The sequence below is a fragment of the Dendrobates tinctorius genome, unplaced genomic scaffold (genome assembly GCF_039654945.1).
Source record: "Dendrobates tinctorius isolate UK_male_01 unplaced genomic scaffold, ASM3965494v1 ptg000010l, whole genome shotgun sequence".
NCBI lineage: Eukaryota > Metazoa > Chordata > Amphibia > Anura > Dendrobatidae > Dendrobates > Dendrobates tinctorius.
In genome coordinates, this window is record NW_027361678.1 from 10924390 (window position 1) to 10945683 (window position 21294).

Below are 21294 nucleotides of genomic sequence, written 5' to 3' on the forward strand. Positions count from 1 at the left end.
CTGGTCAGGACAGTGCTCAAAAAGCTTGTCCAATCACCGACTGACACCTCATGCAACAGGCAGAGGTTCTTAAATAACTGGAGATGTTCATCAATAACCAAGGTGTCTTCATTGAACTGTGGTATATCCCGGTATCTTTAAGATGTGGGCCACTCTCTCCTGTTATCTAATGTTATCTGCTCTGAGGTGGGTAGAGGTACTGCTCCATGCACACCCACCAAGGTATTTGCTTGCCACTTCAGCCCGCTCTATCTGAACTGACCTCCTCCTGTGGGTGTTCTCAGTCCCACTCGGCCAAGCACTGTATTAAGGTTGCCCGAATGTCCTCCTGCAAACACTTTAGCTCTCTCCCAGAGCAAAGAGCTATCAGCTCCTCCTTCTTGAGTCTCTTGTAGACGGAGTTTGCTAGCTTTTCTGCCAATTCACTGCTCAGTAACTTTCTCCGGTGAGCTGTCCAGAGATAGGTGATCCCACCGCTGCCACCACTTGTTAAGATCTGAGGCTGTGGGTTCTATTAATCACCTGGGCAGGATAGCAATGCAATTAGCTTTTTTTTCTTCCATCCACGGTCTTATAGCAACTCTGGGTAGATGGCCACAATGAGATGCTCCTAGTCCATAAGATCCCAACTTGGACCCTGTAGTTTTACTGCCCCCATACCAGACAATACCCACTGTCTCCCAACTTTTGTTTGGCCCACAGCTTTTGTATCTCTCACCAGTAAAGTCTGCAGTTACAGCCTATGTTCCTCCAGGCGATAGATACCATGACTGTAGCATGTGTATTCAGCTAGAGCCAAAAACAACCCCCCACTACCTTGTCAGTGTCCTAAATTCCCCAAGCCGTTCCTGTAATTCAGCCTTGCCCTATGGAAACACCCCCCAAAGCTAACTGTGAATTGGTGGAGATATTTTCCTGAGACCAAGCCCCTCACCTGGGGCTGCATGTAAGATTTCCTGTGGTGACGGCTCCACTGGGTCTATTATCCCCATCCACATAATGGGACTAGTGACTGGGAGAGCAATGGCAAGGATTGCTTTGCCTGATTACCAATCTTGTGTCTGGCCTTATGTATATGTAAGGGTCCCGTTACACTAAACGACGCACCAGCGATCCCGACAACGATACGACCTGGTCAGGATGCTGATGCGTCGCTACATGATCGCTGGTGAGCTCTCAAACAGGCAGACTCACCAGCGATCAGGACCAGCGAGGACACTGGTAACCAAGGTAAATAGTGGGTAACTAAGCGCGCGCATCCCTTAGTTACCCGCTGTGTACCCTGGATACCAGCGTGCTCGCGCTGGGAGCTGGTAGCCAAGGTAAACCCTGGGTAACTAAGCGTGCATGGCGCTTAGTTACCCGCTGTTTACCTTGGATCCCAGCTCCCAGTGCGAGCATGCTGGTATCCAGGGTACACAGCTGGTAACTAAGGGACGCACGTGCTTAGTTACCAGCTATTTACCTTGGATACCAGCTCCAGCGTCTGCTTACAGCACTGGGAGCTCACTGATTGTTGCTCTCCCGCTGCCACACGCGATGTGTGCTGGCCAGCAGGAGACCAACGATCAAAAAATGGCCCAGAACATTCGTGCACGATCAGCGATAGCCGGCAGGGGGGGCGGTCGCTGATGCGTGCCACACACTGCGAGATCGCTGGTGCGTCACAAAATCGGTGACGCATCAGCGATTTCGTTAGTAATCTCGCTTAGTGTGAAGTACCCCTAAGATCCAGCTCGCACACCTTCCTCTGCTTACTGTTACTGAAACATCGATTCCCGAGGTTGAAAACTTTCCATGAAAGATTTGTGCAGATTGAATTGACAAGTAAGCAAATCTCTAATAAAACACAACCATAAGATCAACGTAACTGTTAGCGTGGGTGGTCAGGAGCCAGAATCGCCAGGAGTGGACCCTCTGGACCGTGGCACTGAGGGGCTCCGGGCGAGCTGCCAGGTGGAACCGACCCCTATACAGGGACCGTTAGGAGCAGGCCCAGGGGTTCAAGTACCACGGTAGCCAGTACCGAGAGGGGCGGCTCAGGATGGACTGGAGTAGGAGTGCGAGACTGAAGTGTAGACTGTAAGGCTGGAACGTGGAGAGATGGCTGGAGCGGAACAACGGATGCAGGACTGGAGTAGGATGGAACAGGAGCACAGGGACAGGACTGGAGTAGGACTGTAGGAGTGTGGATAGCTGTATGGAGCAGGAACACCGGAGGCAGGACTGGAGTAGGATGGAACAGGAACACAGCAACAGGACTGGAGTACGACTGTAGGAATGTGGATAGCTGGATGGAGCAGGAACACCGGAGGCAGGACTGGAGTAGGATGGAACAGGAACACAGGAACAGGACTGGAGTAGGACTGTAGGAACGCTGGAGCATAGCAGGAGCAGGAGGGAACAGGAACACTGAAACAGGGCTGGAGTAGGACTGTAGGAATGCTGGAACAGAGCAGGAACAGGAGGGAACAGGAACACTGGAGCAGGGCTGGAGCAGGACAGAGAAGACTGCAGGGAACACGGATGACAGGGCTGCAAGGCTGCTGCAGGAAACACCGAGGACGGAACCGAGAGGCTGCAGAGAGCACAGGAGGAAGCAGGGCCCATTGTGCAAGGTAACACAACGATCAGGCGCCTCCCTAAGGGGGAAGCGGCCTGATATGGTCCCGCCTGGTCTGCCATTGGTCCGAAGGTGCTTCTGGGTCAGGGCACAGCCGGAGCACAAGAAGCAGAAGGGAGGCGCGGCTGTGGCCTATGGCGCATGCGCATTGCATGCAGAGATGGCGTCGGCCGCGAGCCTGTCAGAGGTGACCGCCGTGGCCGTCGGGTGGAGAGGATGCGGCGTGGGAGCAGAGGCTGGGTGAGTATGCAGAGACTGCGTGGGAGCGGAGGCCGGGTGAGTATGTTGGAGCGGTGTAACAGTACCCCCTCCCCTATGCCGCCCTCCCCGGAGATTAGCAAGAAATCTCTTGAGGATACGGGGAGCATTGATGTTCCCCCGAGGTTCCCAGGATCTCTCCTCAGGACCAAAGCCCTTCCAATCAACAAGAAAGATTGTCCTACCTCTAACCCTCTTCATAGCGAGAATGTCCTGCACTTCAAAGACATCATCGGCACCCACCGACTGAGGACCAGGATCAGGCAAGGAATGGAAGCGATTCAGCACCACAGGTTTCAGGAGAGAGACGTGGAAGGTCTTCGGGACCCGGAGCGAAGCAGGCAACCTCAATTTGTAGGCGACCTCGTTGGTACGTCCAAGAATTTCAAACGGACCGATGTTGCGTGGTCCCAACTTGTAGGAGGGCAGTTTCAACCAGATGAATTTGGAGGAGAGCCAGACTTTGTCCCCGACACTATACAGTGGAGGATCCAATCTCCTTTTGTCAGCATAATTCTTCATCTGATCAGCGGACCTCTTGAGTGACGTATTGGTCTCGGCCCAATTCTTGGAAAATTCCGAGGACAAGGCGTTGGCCGCGGGTACCTCGGAGGCAGGGGTTATCGGAAGGGGAACACCAGGATGTCTGCCAAAGACAATGAAGAACGGAGACTTGGCCGAGGACTCGCCAGCGACCCAATTGTTCTGGTGGGCGTTGGATGACGTACAGTAGGTACCCAGTCAACGTCTGGTTGGTACGCGCTACCTGTCCATTGGACTGTGGATGGTAGGCCGAGGAGAAGTCGAGGGAAACGTTCATGAGCTTACAAAGTGATCGCCAGAACTTGGAGGTAAACTGAACCCCTTGATCAGACACGATGCGTTGAGGTAGTCCATGGAGTCTGAAGATCTGGTGAATGAAAACTTTGGCCAGCTCCGGCGCCCAGGGAAGTCCGGGCAGAGGGACGAAGTGAGCCATCTTGGAAAAACGATCCACCACCACCAAAATGACTGTGCAGCTCGAAGAGCAGGGTAGGTCGGTGATGAAATCCATGTTTTCCCAAGGAACCGCAGGGACGGGCAATGGAAGCAACAAGCTGGACGGAGGTCTTCGTGGCATTTTGTTTTTAGCACAGGATGGACAAGAAGCCACAAAGTCGAGTACATCTTGGCGAAGCGTGGGCCACCAGTAGTGACGCATGATAAGGTCAAAGGGTCTTCTTAGTTCCGGCATGGCCGGCCTGTTAGGAGGAGTGCCCCCATAGGAGGACTTTTCGCTTGAGGTTCTCAGGCACAAGCGTCTTGCCTGGAGGAGGAGCAAGCCAGTTCACTGGAGCCACTGTGATGATCCTAGTGGGATCAATGATATGCGAAGGTTCCTCCGTGGTTTCGTGTGGCTGGAAGACCCTGGACAGGGCGTCGTTTTTGGTATTCTTGTTGCCAGCACGGAAACGGAGCTCGAAGTAAAATCGGGCGAAAAATAAGGACCATCTGGCCTGACGAGAGTTGAGTCTCTGGACAGACTGGAGTGGAGATAGGCCAGATTCTTGTGGTCCGAGAAGATGACAAAGGGATGGACAGCTCCTTCCAGGAGGTGACGCCATTCCTCCAGGGCCAACTTGATGGCCAGGAGTTCCCAGTCGCCGATCGAGTAGTTACACTTGGATGGAGAAAAGGCCTTCGAGAAGAAGCCACAAGGGTGCAGGCGACCGGAGGCGGATCTCTGGGACAATACTGCCCCGGCACCTGTCGAGGAAGTGTCCACCTCGAGTACAAATGGTCGATTGCTCTCAGGGCGATGCAGGACCGGAGCCGTGGAGAAAGCCTCTTTTAGGGACAGAAAGGCCTCTTCCGCCTCAGGAGTCCAATGTTTGGGGGTAGTCCCTTTACGGGTGAGAGCAGAAATAGGTCTTGTGATCGCGGAGAAGTGGGAGACGAATTGCTGGTAATAATTGGCGAATCCGAGAAAGTGTTGTATCGCCCTTACTCCGATGGGGCGAGGCCATTTGAGAATGGCAGACAACTTCTCAGGATCCATCCTTAGTCCAGCGTCGGAGAAAATGTATCCCAGAAACGGCAGAGAGGTCTGTTTGAAGAGACATTTCTCTATCTTCGCATACAGGCGGTTCTCCCGAAGACGCTGTAGCACCAGGCAGACACTCTTTCTGTGGGACGAGAGGTCCGGCGAGAAGACGAGGATGTCGTCTAAGTACACGACCACACAGGAGTACAAGAGATCCCGGAAGAACTAATTGACAAACTCTTGAAACACCGCAGGAGCATTTCAGAGACCAAAGGGCATGACCAGGTACTCGTAATGGCCGTCTCGAGTGTTGAAAGTGGTCTTCCACTCGTCACCTGCACGGATACGGACCAGATTATAGGCTCCTCTAAGGTCCAGCTTGGAAAAGACCTGAGCTCCTCTGAGACAGTCAAACAGCTCCGGAATGAGTGGAAGAGGGTACCTGTTCTTGATGGTAATCTCATTCAAGCCCCTATAGTCAATGCACGGCCGTAGAGTTCCGTCCTTCTTTTTGACGAAGAAGAACCCGGCTCACGCGGGCGAAGAGGATTTCCGTATAAAGCCTTTGGCGAGGTTCTCTCGGACGTACTCGGACATGGCGGTGGTCTCTGCGGGAGACAGGTGGTAGATTCTGCCCCTTGGAGGGGTTGAACCGGGAACAAGTTCAATTGGGCAGTCAAACGGCCGGTGTGGAGGATGGACCTCCACTTCCTTCTTATCAAAACATCGGCGTAGGAGCTGTAGGCTGGAGGAAGACCCGGAAGGTCTGGAGGTGACCGAGGAGCGGCCGCCAAGCGGACAGGAGTCAGACAGCGAGCTGGGCACGGGTGCCCCCAGCGGAGTATCTCCCCAGACCAGTCGAGAACAGGCTGATGAGTCCTTGACCATGGAAGACCGAGAAGAATGGTGTGAGAGAGCTTAGGCAAAACGTAAAAGGCTATCTTCTCTCGGTGTAAGGCTCCGACTTGCAACTCCACTTCTTCAGTGACCAAGGTGACGGTCACCTGTAGCGGTTTGCCATCCACTGCGGCAATCTGGATAGGGTTAGTTAGAGTAACCACGGGAATTTGGTATTTGTCCACCTCTTCAGGTCGAATGAAGTTACCTGCCGAGCCCGAATCCACGTAGACCACCTCGGAACCACGTCTCTCCCCTGAGACCAAAAGCACAGAAATCGTAAGAGGTTGAGAGGGATCATCATCACCTAGGGAGGCCTCTCTTACCTGACCTAGGTGGAGAAGTTTCCCTGTCTCTTAGGACAGATGCGGACATAGTGTGACGAATCACCGCAATAGAGGCACAGACCTTGTGCCCGCCTCTCTCTCTGACGCAACTCGGCCAACTTTAGGCGATCTATCTGCATGGATTCGACCGAGGAGGGAGAAGAGGACCCGGCCGAACGGGAACTGGCAGAACGGGTGAAAAGAGGAACTGGCCTGGTGGACCTCCTGTCTCTCGCTGACTCCCGAGCGCGCTCCTGGAAGCGTAGGTCAATGCGGGTAGCCAGCGAGATAAGGTCCTCTAAGGTGGACGGGGTATCTCAACTTGCGAGTTCATCTTTTATTCTGCCTGAAAGACCGCGCCAGAATGCCCCTACCAAAGCCGCGTTATTCCAGCCGAGCTCGGAGGAGATAGTGCGAAAGCGAATAGCGTACTGTCGTACTAGCGTACGACCGTGAGAGAACCCTGATATAAGTTAAAGAGTGACTCAGTGAGAGAGGCTAACCGGCCTGGCTCATCAAAGACTCTGCGAAAAGTATCCAGGAAAACCGGAAGACTCGAGACTACAGGGTCATCATGTTCCCAGAGGGGATTCAACCAAGACAGGGCCTCCCCCTCCAGATGGGACATGATGAAGGCCACCTTGGCCCGGTCAGAGGGATATTGCTGCGGCAACCATTCAAAGTGGAGGCTACACTGATTTAAGAACCCCCTACAGAGCTTGGGATCCCCGGTGAAGCGAGTTGGTTTGGCGAGGTGGGGCATCGGGAGAGCTGTAGACGGTAGACGCGGAGGGAGGAGTCGGGGCTGCGGTGGCAGCCTGGAGGGCCAATAAGCGACTGTCAAAGGAGGCCATGTAAGACAAAATGTGGGCTTGAGTATCTTGTTGCTGACCCAGCTCCTGTTGGAGACTGGCCAGTTGAGTGGCATTTCCAGGATCGGCCACCTGCAGGGCTGACAAACAGGTGTCCATAGACTTCATGACCGACATAATGCGTCCCTGAATCTCCCGCAGGAAGAGCAACTCTTTCTGAGTAGCTGCAGTAGTACCGGCAGAGTCCATGGCCTGATCGTACTGTTAGAGCGGGGGTTCAGGAGCCGGACTCTCCAGGAGTGGACCCTCTGGACCGTGGCACCGAGGGGCCCTGCGCGAGCTGCCAGGTGGAACCGACCCCTATACAGGGACCGTTAGGAGCAGGCCCAAGGGGTTCAAGTACCACGGTGGCCGGTACCGAGAGGGGCGGCTCAGGATGGACTGGAGTAGAAGTGCAAGACTGAAGTGTAGACTGTAAGGCTGGAACGTGGAGAGATGGCTGGAGCGGAACAACGGAGGCAGGACTGGAGTAGAATGGAACAGGAACAGAGGGACAGGACTGGAGTAGGACTGTAGGAGTGTGGATAGCTGGATGGAGCAGGAACACCGGAGGCAGGACTGGAGTAGGATGGAACAGGAACAGGACTGGAGTAGGACTGTAGGAATGTGGATAGCTGGATGGAGCAGGAACACCGGAGGCAGGACTAGAGTAGGATGGAACAGGAACACAGGAACAGGACTGGAGTAGGACTGTAGGAACGCTGGAGCACAGCAGGAGCAGGAGGGAACAGGAACACTGAAACAGGGCTGGAGTAGGACTGTAGGAACGCTGGAACAGAGCAGGAACAGGAACACTGGAGCAGGGCTGGAGCAGGACGGAGAAAACTGCAGGGAACACGGATGACAGGGCTGCAAGGCTGCTGCAGGAAACACCGAGGACGGAACCGAGAGGCTGCAGAGAGCACAGGAGGAAGCAGGGCCCATTGTGCTAGGTAACACAACGATCAGGCGCCTCCCTCAGGGGGAAAGGGCCTGATATGGCCCCGTCTGGTCTGCCATTGGTCCGAAGGTGCTTCCGGGTCAGGGCACAGCCGGAGCACAAGAAGCAGAAGGGAGGCGCGGCCGCGGCCTATGGCGCATGCGCATTGCATGCAGAGATGGCGTCGGCCGCGAGCCTGTCAGAGGTGACCGCCGTGGCCTTCGGGTGGCGAGAGGCTGCGGCGTGGGAGCAGAGGCCGGGTGAGTATGCAGAGACGGCGTGGGATCGGAGGCCGGGTGAGTATGTCTGAGCGGTGTAACAGTAACCAGTGCTCCGTGCTGGAAAAAGTCTGCATCCTTTAGAGCTGTGGACTCCACTTTACGTCCATTGGTCCAATAGTCTTTAGTCCTTGGCGAGCTCTTCACACTGTATTGCAACAGCTACTATTTACTACTGTTTAGTAATGCATGAGTTTCTTTTGTCAGCAATCGTGTTATATTGGCTAATGCACAGCTGAAAAAAAAAAAGAACCAGGAAGTTCATGTTCACTCTATATGTGTAGCTGGACAATTTTCTTACTTTTACTTTCACTTTTCAAGCTGACAGACAAGATGCTAAGATCCTAAGCTATATGAATTACCAGTTGTAAGCTGTGTTATCTTTGCTCCTGAATATATTCATTGTTGAACAAGAGGACAGTACAGAGATTAATCCACTGCCAACATTAACATGTCACCAATTTTACAAGTAAATCGACTTCTAAAGATGCTATTGAAATTGAAATTCTCACCAAATGCTGTTAACACCTATCCAATCCACAAAGGCAAAGATATTGTCCATAAATGTCCATATATATGTGTAATAATGAGAAATGACACAGAGATAACGTATTAAGCACGTTACTGAAATGTATTTCATACAAAAGCCTATGTTGGCGATGAAGCTTCAGCACACCTCCTGTATGGCGAAATTAGTTGCAGGCATTGCTCAGGTGTGATTTTGGCCCAACTCTTCCACACAAACTCTTCACATCCTAACGCTTCCGTGGCTCCTTCTGTGAATGTTGAGCTTCAGTGCCTTCCATACAATTTCTGTAGGAGTCAGTTTCAGTGATCTGCTCGGCCATTCTAGCAGGTTTATTTTCTGTCTCTGAAACCAATTGAGAACTTACTTGTTGTGTGTTTGGAACCATTGTCTTGCTGAAATGTCCTCCCTCATTACATGTTCATCATCCTGGTAGACGGCAGCAGATTTTCATCAAGAATGACTCACACATTTGTCCATTAATTCTTCCTTCAATCACATGAAGTTTTCCAATCTCGTATGTTGAAAAACAGTCCCACACCATGATGTCCCCACTTCCAAACTTCACTGTTAGCTTGATGGGTTTGGGGTGATATGCAGTGCCATTTGGCCTCCAAACATCGTGAGTATTATGGCATCCAAAGAGTTCAATTTTGGTCCCATCTGACCAGACTATAATCTCCCAGCATTTCACAGGCTTGTCTAAATGTTGTCGGGCAAACTGTAAACATGCTTGAACGTGCTTTTAGTTCAGCAATGGAGTCTTATGTGGTGAGCATGTGTACCAGCTATAGAGGTTGCATGGTGAGCGTGCATACAGGAATGAAGTTTGCGTGATGAGTGTGCATGCAGGTCATGGAAGTTGAGTGCATTATTTATAGTTTTGTATGAACAATTGTATTTGTTGATTCTAGTTCTTTCTGTAGCTCTCCACAGGTGTCCTTGGCACTTGGACAACTCTTCTGATAATTCATTTCTCTCCTCTGTCTGAAATCTTGTCCGAAGCACCTGGTTGTGGCTGGATTATGGTGAAATGATGTTCTTTCCACTTCTGGATTATGGCCCTAACAGTGGTCACTGGAACCTTCAGGAGTTTTGAAATTCTTCTGTAACCAATGCCATCAGAATGTTTTACAACAGTAAGGTTGTGAAGGTCTTGCGACAGCTCACTGGTTCTACCCATCATGAGATAGAATCATAGAATCATAGAATCATAGAGTTGGAAGGGACCTCCTGGGCCATCTGGTCCAACCCCCTGCTCAAAGCAGGATTCGCTAAATCATCCCAGTCAGATGTCTGTCCAGCCTCTGTTTGAAGACTTCCATTGAAGGAGAACTCACCACTTCTCGTGGCAGCCTGTTCCACTCATTGATCACTCTAACTGTCAAAAAGTTTTTTCTAATATCTAATCTGTGTCTCCTCCCATTCAGTTTCATCCCATTGCTTCTAGTCTTTCCTTGTGCAAATGAGAATAAAGTTGATCCTTCTACAATGTGACAGCCCTTTAGATATTTGTAGACAGCTATTAAGTCTCCTCTCAGTCTTCTCTTTTGCAAACTAAACATTCCCAAATCCTGCAACCTTTCCTCATAAGAGAGGGTTTGCAGACCGGTCACCATTCTGGTCGCTCTTTTCTGAACTTGCTCCAGTTTGTTGATGTCTTTTTTAAAATGTGGTGCCCAAAACTGGACACAATATTCCAGATGAGGTCTGACCAAAGAGGAGTAGAGGGAAATAATGACTTCACGTGATCTAGACTGTATGGTTCTGTTAATACATCCTAGAATTGCATTTGCCTTTTTTGCTGCTGCATCACACTGTTGACTCATATTCAGTCTGTGATCTATTAGTATACCCAAGTCTTTTTCACATGTGCTGTCACTTAGCCCTATTCCTCCCATTCTATATATGCTTTTTCCATTTTTATATATAAAAAGATGTTTAATTGTGTGGCACCTTGGTTATGAGACACCTTGTTATAGGCAATCAGATGAACCAGCTGATATTATTTGTCATTAAGTAGCAGGATTGCTTACTAGTTACTGATAGATTTCCTTGGGTATCAGGACTTTCCATTGATTTTTGCTCCTCTCTTTCTTCATGTGTTCAATAATTTTTCCCTGTGTCATTTCTCTTTATTTCACATAATTCATGGACATCTTTGGAGATCCGGGGGGATCAGCGGGTGCTCTTGTCCGCTGGCCCGAGACCACGTGGAACAATGCTCATCCCACTGAACGCCTGCACTCCTTTCCCTGAGGGCATACTACTACTCAGACAACACGGGGTGAGGGTTAAACAGTGTGGCAATACTTTATTAAACCACAAAACAAACAATAACATATAGAACAGTCCCAGCAAAATACCAAAGATGGTGCAAAATTACAGAGTCTTACTCTTACACTGGCTCGCCGGGATAAGAGCTGCTGCAACTCCATGGCTTCCAGGGCCAACTACCCCCACCTGTGACACCCACAGCTTACAAAAAGCTTAGACAGTCTATTGAAGCACGTGGCTAGGTGACCGGATGGTCACATCCTGGCTTCTCCGAACATCTCTATGAAGCCAGGTGAGCAGGGAATCCTAGCTTCCCCAAACATATCCATGGGCCTGAGGTGATCTGTGGGTCTAAATCATGGCTTCCCCAAACGTATCAATGGGGCTCAGGTGACGGGTCGGTCCAAATCCTGAATACCCTAAACATATCCATGAGTTCAGTGATGGTCAATGGAGCAGATCTGTATTATTTCAGCTGGGGCTGTGGGTCCCTAAGCTGGCATCTGTAGAATGTCAAATCTGTGCCCCTCATGATGTCTTGGCTGCTGTCCTGTAGAATTTTCCTGACTGTGATTTTGCAATGAGTCTCTGATTCTTTCAGAAAGATAGAAAATCCCTTTTTATACCCACTTCTGTGGCTCGGGTCTTCATCCACAGGTCGGGGGAGGTGCAATGAGTTCAACTCTTATTGAATATTTAATCAATTAACAATTCGTCTTTCTCTGTTTTGCAGGTCAATAAACTAGCTTTCCTGGTACAATGTGTAATCAACATATTAACAAACATCCATTGTTCAATTACCCTGTGTCCCTGTTATTCAACATAACAGACATTAAGTTACAACAAATAAGCTCAAAAGTCAATGTTAAAGGCAAACAAAAGTCTGTTTCTTAACCAACCAAAAAGAAACACAAACTCAAAAGTCTTCTGGCCTGCTGAATTTACATGTGAATAATTAAAATTAAATGCTGTGTCATCATAACATAGATGATTTATTTGCCTGTATGGATTGTTAACAACTGGGTGAGAATTTCATGTCTATAGCACCTTTAGAAATAGCTTTACTTAGAAAATTAGCGACATGTTCAACATTTATTTTACCCTCTGTATCATCCATCATATTATGCACCATACATTATACTTTCTTTGCACGAGGAGGTGGTGGTTTTCCTGTGATATTTCCACGAGTGAAGGACACAGAGTTCTGGCTTCAGTGCTGGACAGTGGGGATTACTCTGGGCAGGAGCCATTATTATGATGTTTTCGCCTACTTGTCTTAGTCGCAGTCTTTGTTGCTTTGTTTCTCTATTAATTGTTTGCTTCTTTTTCCTTCCTGAACTTCTATAGATTCAGAAGAAGTTTTATCTTTGGATCATAAGCTTCCCAAGTCTCTAAGTCACAACAAGAAACGCAAGAAGCGGCGTCACAGGTACGGCGAGGGGCTGCATTGCTCCTAGATTCAGACAAGACTTCCTGCTTCTTTCCATTCTCTGGGATAATTGTGGACATCGTCAGGGCATTGTTCCACCGGCACACGGACCCATAGAGTTTTATTGTTCCATACATACTCTTGTTACATGAAGCTCTTATTACGTGGATCTTGGTTAATATGTTAGGTCATTGCTAAAAACCTGCAGACACAATGATTTACCCTTTTCCCGCTGCTTAATCTTAGAACCATCTTCACTTCCTACCAGTTGGAAGAGCTGGAGAAAGCATTCAATGAAGCCCATTATCCTGATGTCTACGCTCGAGAGATGCTGGCCATGAAGACAGAGCTGCCCGAAGACAGAATACAGGTGACTGCTGTTTATCACTAGATGTCAGCCATAGCAATAAAGCCACTGCCAGCGAGTACCAAGATTATCTAATGTCAATGACAAACAAATTAGGCAGCAGTGCATCAGTCACTTATTGAAGTTGAGCTGTTCAAAGCAGAAAAATTGATGAAGTGTACGGTTGTATGGGGTGTTCCGGTATATGTTGGGTTTTGTGGGTGTTCCCAGTACACAGCAGGTGTTGTGGCATGTTCCCTCAGTATATGTCAGGTCTTCTGGGGTGTTACCGATACACACCAGGTCTTGTGGGATGTTTCCGGTATAAGGTGGGTGTTGTGGGGAGTACCCGGTGTACGGTATACCAGGAGTTCCCGGGCTTGTGGTGTTGTGGGCTGTTCTCGGTATACAATAGGTGTTGTAGGATGTTTCCGGTACACGGCTTGTCTTTGTGGGGTGTTCCCGGTACACAGCAGGTTTTGTGGAGTGTTCTCAGTATACGGCAGGTTTTGTGGGATGCTTCTAGTATAAGAAGGGTGTTTTGGGGTGTTCGCGGTATACGGCAAGTGTTGTGGGGTGTTCCCGATATATTGCGGGTCTTGTAGGATGTTCCCGATATACGGCAGGTGTTGTAGGTTATTCTCAGTATATATCGAGTCTTGTGGGGTTTTCCCGGTAAACAGCAGGTCTTTATTAGTTTCATAAACCCTAGAGGGACTTTAACACAAAACTGCTGTGCTCCGGGCACACAGGTAAACACAGCAGGAAAGTACAGTATATACGGCAAGTCAATACTTCGAGAAGTATACATCTAATACTCTGGCAGGTATGCGGCCAACCACACACAGGTCAGTATGAAATCTTTCCAGCTCTCACACTCTGGTAGACTGTCCGTCATGAAATGGTCCTTTTTTCTCTAGGACCAAAGCCTTCTAAGCTCACCAGTCACTTTATTCACAGAGAGAGACCCCTGCACATCTCACTGTCAGATACAGCTCACGTCTTGGCTGGTCATTCATCAGCAGCACACTCAACACTGTTATATCCAGCAGACTCACTGACTCACCAGCAACAACACACACTGAACCCATTTCCTGGTTTTAAGTAACATACTGCATGTGCATTCCTAATCAAAACCTGCAATGCTAGGAGTTAACCTTCACCTACCTGGCCTTGCTACAGCAGGTTGTTACTGGTATACAACCGGGCTTGTGGTGGGATCTCCGAATACAACGGGTCGTCTGGGGTGTTCCTGGTACACGTCAGGTCCTGTGGGGTGTTCCCAGTGTGGTGGCTGCCACACTAGGGTGTGACTCCTCTTAATTGTCTGTGGCCAAATCGAATCTCAGAGAGATATTTTACGTGCACGGAGAAAACACAGGACAGAACAGTGAAGTTGTGTCTCTAATGATTTCTGATTTTATTGGTCAAGATGCACAGTATTTATAGAGAGAAATAAGATGTTTTTCCACACATTACCTCATTGCCCTATCTAATAATTATTACAAGTTATTGCTGATTACACATGTCACATGTCATTATCTTTATTACTATAAGGATCATTACTCTAATGGTTAAAGCCAGACATCTAATAGGAAGTTGGTAGGAACCACTTGTTGGCCCCGTTCTGCTTGGGCTATTATCACTGAAAAGAGGCATATATGCCTTTGGTGTGTTGTGGTCTCTCAGAATAAAGAACTTATGGGTTGTTACCGAAATACAGCTGGTCTCTTGGGGTTTTACCGAAATACAGCGAGTCTTGTGAGGTGTTCTCGGTATATCGGGGTGTGAAGAATGGCACCAGAGAGATCATGCAAAATCCGTCCACTGCCACATGTGAAGGATCCACAACTCGCCATCCCTCCTGAAGTCAATATTACATTAGTGGAAGCACGTGCTAAGGTCTCCCCAATTGTACCAACATGATATTCCGCACCCCCTGGGGACATGTAATGTCAGCTTTGCACAGTTTTACACAGACACCAACTGACCATAAGGGCCCAGGGAGGCATGGGGAGTGAGAGGATCTGGCACACGCAGTCACTGACGTGGCACCACACTCGCCCACAACCCTGACAGGCTGAGAGACCCCTTTCACTAGCACCAGTGAAACAGCACTGGTCTGCTTGGTAGGACTGCCACCAGTTCCTCGTTCAATATACGCCTGGTCCAATAACAGGATTATATCAGGCAAGAAACCAACCCCGGTGGCATGGAACATTAAATTGAAAAAGGTACGTGTGGATTCGTGGATCAAGATAAAAGAGCAGCCCAAGGTTAAAATTTATATTTAATCGCCTGAAGGGCACACTAGACAATACACTATATACAATGCTTATACTGTACATATGTAATGGTCAGATATGCAAATACAATAGTGGTAGGGCAAAAGATATAAGCAGAATATGTGGGTGGGTCAGTGGGTCGGCACCTGAGATCTTGCTGTCGAGATCTCAATCTGAGCATGCGCCGCCTCCGGCGGCCATTTTCCCGGTGGCCACTGCATCGCAGTAATGGATGAGCGGGGGCGGGGGGGTCTGGGCTTTCACAAAATGCCGGCGGAGCCCCCCGCACCACAAAGCACCACAGCCATTTTTACCCGCAGCGGTGCACATCGGAACACCCCTCATCTCAGCGTGCGGCAACGTGCTGCTCCTCCAGAAGCGACCCTGGGACACTGTTTCTCCGCAGAAACCACCCCTGCAAGCAATAAGACGCATTGATTATAAGAGGCACCACAAAAAATATTTTTTTCCTATTTTTCTCCTCAAAATTTGGGGTGCGTCTTATTATGCGTCTTATTGTGCATCCTATAATCTGCAAAATACAGTATTTTTCATAAACCCTGCATTGCTTTAGATTAAATATAAAATATCATATTTATGTTCTTTTTGTTCTGTAAACCATGCTTCAAAGCCATACCCTATCTATAAGGCATCCAATCGGCGTTTATAAAAGATTGGTGGTGGCAGCGAGTAGTCTTAAGATCTTTGCTCTCGACATTAGAGGGCGTGTCAGGGATAAAAAGGATGGACGGGAAAACGAGAAACTTGGCAGGAAGACAGTGTGCACAGCAGGTTGGTTCTCTCTCCTTGGAGCGACACGAAATGTCAGGCCCACGCTGTACTTCCCCGGCCTATGCGCACACTGACTGTGAGCAACAGGTAGCTGTGTGCCCACTCACCCTTGGCACCGAGAAGCCGCCTTGCACCGTTCCACTGATTGCCACGGGCGCGCGACCTAAGACTGACCTAGTGCTTCGTACAGAACCAGGTAGGTTCACCCCTGCCTCCACTGCTGAACTGAGTCATGCTTCGGTGGTTCCACAGACTGTGCTACACCACGTACGTCAACCCGTGAACGCAAGACCTCGCTTAGGAGAGCCAGGGTACGCCACCTTCATCGGGAGCCAGTTCCTCAACTTTCTTCAGGATCACGCCAGAGACTTCATACGTCACTTACGTGGGCGCCACCGTGGGATTTCAAGCCTTCACAGACAGGAAACCAGCAGACTTATACGTTTACCCGTTTCATGAATCATTGTTCTTACCCCGATATAGTATTCAATTTTACTCCCTAGTCACCCATTATCTCCCTGCGTGAAGTATTCCCTGTAATAAACCCAAAGGCCTCTTTCACACTTCAGTTTTTTGCATCAGTTCAAATCCGCCAAAAAGTCAGAGAAGCGGATCCGTTCTCAACTGATGTGAATGGATGGCACAGGATCCGCTTTCAGACGGATCCTGAAAATGAGGAAATAAAGGAACTGCTGGCCGGGAAAGAGAGAGAGAGAGAGAGAGAGATATTTTTTTTTTCTTGTTTTGTCCGGCACCCAGAAAGAATTTCGGGTTAAATGAGTGTCTGGAGGATCCGCCAGAGAAAAAAACGTTGCAAGCTCCGTTTTGAAATCTTTCAGGATGGTGACGGACAGCAACTTTTGGCGGATCCTCAAAAAAACGGATGCAACGGACAGCAATCCGTCACAATCCGCCATTAATGCAAGTCAATGGGGGAAAAAAACGGATCCTCAAAAGAAAATTGAGGATCCGTTTTTTTCAAAACCTGGCGGATTGTGACTGATTGTAAAAAACTGAAGTGTGAAAGAGGCCACAACAGTAAGGGGGCATATAAATATATTGCGTGCATTGGAATCTGGGGGTGTATTTTCCATGCACTCATTGTTCATTTCCTGATAACTGGCCTGCTAGTGCAAACAGCCTGCAGTCTCCTCCGTAATTCGTAGGCTAATAGTGCAATTGTCCAGAAGATAGGGGGCAGCAGAGAGCTGTTCGGTCCAAAGATCACATTGGATGGTTCTCATGATCTTCCCGGCCTGTGATATTGTGAATTTGTGTGAGAAAAATCTCGACAAACTCATATGACAATGGTTACAGTATATACTTCCATATACAGAAAAAGGGTTATTGCCATTGTCAGTTGTTGGCAGTGGATTCATTTCTGTACTGTCCAGCCGTTCAGCATTGAATATATATTTAGTCAGGAAGAAAGCTACACACACAGAGAGACAGGAAGTTCCTGTGTTTTTTTCTTTAAAAATGTATTATTGGCAATATAACACTATTGCTAGAGTCAGAAATTCATGCACTATTAAACAATAGTAAATAGTAGTTGATGCAACATATACAATAATAAACATTATTCCTACATCCCCACTCAACAACTACTTATCCTCTTAGTCCAGTAGTGATTCTGAATTCTTCAAATTTGGTTCTTGGAAGTGACTGTCATAATATCAGGTATCATCCAGTCAGTCTCACAACGAACAAACTCAATATCCCACGTTCTATCAAATCATGCAGGTGATGATGTTTAATGTCAATGTGTTAGGTTCTCGAATTGATCTTCTCACTGCATGCAAGTTTAATGCATCCTTGGTTGTCTTCATAAATCACCGTCGGTTGAATTGATGGCTTACCAAGATCGCCTAATAATTGGTTTAACCAAATGACCTCTTGACTTGCGTGGAATGGAGGCACATACTCTGCTTCTGTAGATGACAAAGGCTACAGACACCTGTTTTAAGCTAGACCAAGAAATTGAACTTTCTCCAAGTTTGAACAAATAGCCACTTGTCGATTTGCGATCATTTAAGGCTGGTTTCACATTTGCGTTTTTTTGCGCTGGAAAAAAACGCATACGTGCGCATGCGTTTTTTCCTCTATATTTAACATGGGTGCGCATACCTGCGCGCTGGTAAGCGCACGTATGCGATTTTCATGCGCTGCGTTTTTTTGGGGTGTGCGTTTGTATTTTCCAGACGCAGCATGTTGCATTTTTTGGCCCTGCAAAAAAGCGCATGCGCACGTATTTAGGGTTAGGGTTAGGGTCAGGGTTAGGGTTAGGGTTAAGGTTAGTTAGGGTTTGGGTTAGTGTTAAGTATGGTTTGATTAAGGGTTAGGGTCAGGGTTAGGGTTAAGTATGGTTTGGTTAAGGGTTAGGGTCAGGGTTAGGGTTAAGTATGGTTTGGTTAAGGGTTAGGGTTAAGTATGGTTTGGTTAAGGGTTAGGGTTAGGGTCAGGGTCAGGGTTAGGGTTAGGGTTAGGGTCAGGGTTAGGGTTAAGTATGGTTTGGTTAAGGGTTAGGGTCAGGGTTAGGGTTAAGGGTTAGGGTCAGGGTTAGGGTTAGTAAAGTCATGGTTTGGGTTAGTGTGAGGGGCCACCTAATGTTGGAAAAAAATGCAAACGCGGTAAAAACGCACTAAAAACGCATACAAACGCATAAAAACGCTGCGTTTTTTTCATGCATGCTCATAAAAATGCTTGAAAAAAACGCAGCAGTTGTATGCTTTTGTATGCGTTTTTTCAATGCGTTTTTTTGCGGGAAAAACGCGCTGCAAAAAAAAGCAAGTGTGAAACTAGCCTTAGTCACCAGCTCACGCTGCATCCACATAGTCTGTGAGATTTAGATCTCCTGGTACAGATACCCTTAAATTTATGTCTTGAGTCTCTTTTAAATATCGAATAACTCTTAACAGCAATCCAGTCTTCGTGGTGAAGTTTTTCCACATATCTGGAGAGAATTCCAATTGTTGCTGTTGTTGTTATTGTCTGTATTTCTCATTTTTAGGTAACAAATCATCTTCTCCTTGCAACTTTAACTAGGATGGTTCTATTGGGGTTAATTTACCTTTGGCTTCTGACATTACAAACTATTTCAGAATTGAATTGACTTTTGCACTTTGGTTTAGAAAAAAGCTTCCATCTTCTCTTCAGTCCTGGATTCCTAGATAAAATGTCACATTTCCAAGGTCTTTAGTTTCAAAATACTGATTCGGAATTCTAGTCATCTTTGCAATTTCTGTTTCCTCTTCATGAAACGTAATCACATCGTCCACATATAATAGAATATATATCAACTTTCCATCTGTACATTTTTTATGTAAACACAGATCTGCTTGACCGCTTTTAAATTTTTCTTCCAATAAGACTTTGTACAATTTAGTGTTCCATGCTCTTGCCTATTTCCTAAGACCATAGAGAGATTTTTGTAGTTTGTAAATGAGATTCTATTAACTCTTTTTGATGTAACCCTCAAGTTGAGTCATGTACAAGTCCTCTATTTAAAAAGGCAGTTTTGATGTCCAAATGTCTGACAAACAGTTTTTGCACAGCAGCTATAGCCATTAGAGTCCTGAATGTGGTTGTCTGAACTGGAAAAAATGTGGCATCACAAACTTCACCAGAGAATATGATTTTGAGCCTAATGTTGCTTTAAATCCGTGAACCTTGCCTCCAGAGTCATACTTGGTGTGACGACACAGCATTTTATCTTAATTAATGAGATGTCTATTTTCAGTAAGCCAGGAGGAATAGACGGTTATCTATATGTTGACTTTTTAATTTGTGTGTTTCTTTCCTGTTGGTCAAGAGTCTGAAAAGTTGACTCTTCTTGTAGGTTAAATAGATATTTGTAAAATTGACAAATGGTTATTTACCTCTTATATCAGCTCCTACAGTTTATTGTACTGTTACATTTGCAAAACAGAGATGAAAGGTCACTGAACAATGATGTTTGCTGATATGTTGATTACACATTATACCAGGCTATACAGTTTGTTGACTTGCAAAATAGAGAAGGAAAAACTCATGATTCTGGAGTGACACAAAGTTCTCATCAATCTTTACATCTCTGCTTATTGTGACCTTGTATGTTTCTGAGTGAAGGATTCTATATCCTTTCTGGGTTTCACTGTAGCCCACCAGGATATCCTCTTTTGCATGAGATTCCCTCGTGTTACTTTTTTTGGGAATATGTACAAATACTTTACTTCCGAATATTCTTATGTGTTGTATTTCAGGCTTCTTGCAGTTCCTTTGCTCAAATGGTGTTTTCTGAGTAGCTTTACCTGATGTAAGGTGAGAGGTGGAACAACTGTGCCGTGGCCAGAGAGCCTAGATAGGCGTGACTAGGTGAGCACCTGACTCTTCACTGGAACCCCTGATGGTGGGGTTATGCTTGGCCCCTGAGGAACATGAGGTGCTACTTCAGGACAGACCATGGAAGCACGTCAGTTGACCACCAAAGGAGTGATAGCTGAAACGGCCCAAAAAGAGAGGACAGCTGATACAGGCTGGCACTGGTAGGTGCGAACTGGTGCGGCTAATGTACAGGTTGATACTGGCAGGTGCAGGCGGTCTGACTGTTATACAGATTGGCATGCAGGTAGGTCCGACTGTTATACACACTGGCATGCCCAATGGTCCCAAACTTGGCGAGCATATCCAGGAGTGTCTCTGCCTCTCTCTCTTCCGGCATGTTGTATACAGGGATGGCAGGGCCTCCCGATCATGATGTGTCTTCATCATGTTCACATGTTTCTGCTGCAATATATCCAAATGGTACAACTCCATACTTCAGCTTGCTGTCTGTCTTCTGCTGCTTTACCATTTTGCTACATATTTTAATGTGCCTGCTAAAGCTTTGGTATAATTCATTTGTTGCACTGTATTTAATACTTACTGCTTTATATCCGTGACTGGGGCCTCTCTAGATCTTATCAGGTGTAAGGTGCTGTAGCATATGGATGCAGCCTGGTCTCCTGCCTTTGATCATCTAACCACCCCCTGGTGTGCTGGCCCCAGCTGCCAAATTATCCCCAACCAGCTCCCATAATCCCTTTCTCCTGACCCTGTAGTGTTGCCTATATATTTAGTAGTTCCTAAGGGGAAACACGCAGTGAGGGGTGCATGCAGGCATCCCATAAGCAAAGCATCACAGAAGCTAGGCATCAAGAAAACGACAGTTATCCATGGCAGTTAATCATGGCAGGAATCAGTTAACCCACACTTTGCCATGTACTTTATTTCTATCCTCCTGTGTTCCCTTGCCATCCACATTCACCACCCCATCCCCCCTCCATCAAGACTCATACACATCAGCCCCTCAATACTTCCCTCTCCCATGTACAGCTCACATGCACTTCTCACCTTCTTGAGAAACCTCAGCCCAACTTGCCCCAACACATTGCAGAAAAAAACTACTTGCAATTCCAACAACTAT

At 47.6% G+C, this 21294-nt stretch overlaps 1 protein-coding gene across 1 annotated transcript in view; it reads left to right on the plus strand.

Moving 5' to 3' along the window:
* Nucleotides 1-21294, plus strand: part of VSX2 (visual system homeobox 2) — a 195405-nt gene that overhangs the window by 104634 nt on the left and 69477 nt on the right. Inside the window, exons 2-3 of the mRNA XM_073586811.1 lie at nucleotides 12347-12428; nucleotides 12675-12798. Coding sequence (XP_073442912.1) covers nucleotides 12347-12428; nucleotides 12675-12798 — 206 coding nt within the window. The remainder of the gene's footprint in view (nucleotides 1-12346; nucleotides 12429-12674; nucleotides 12799-21294) is intronic.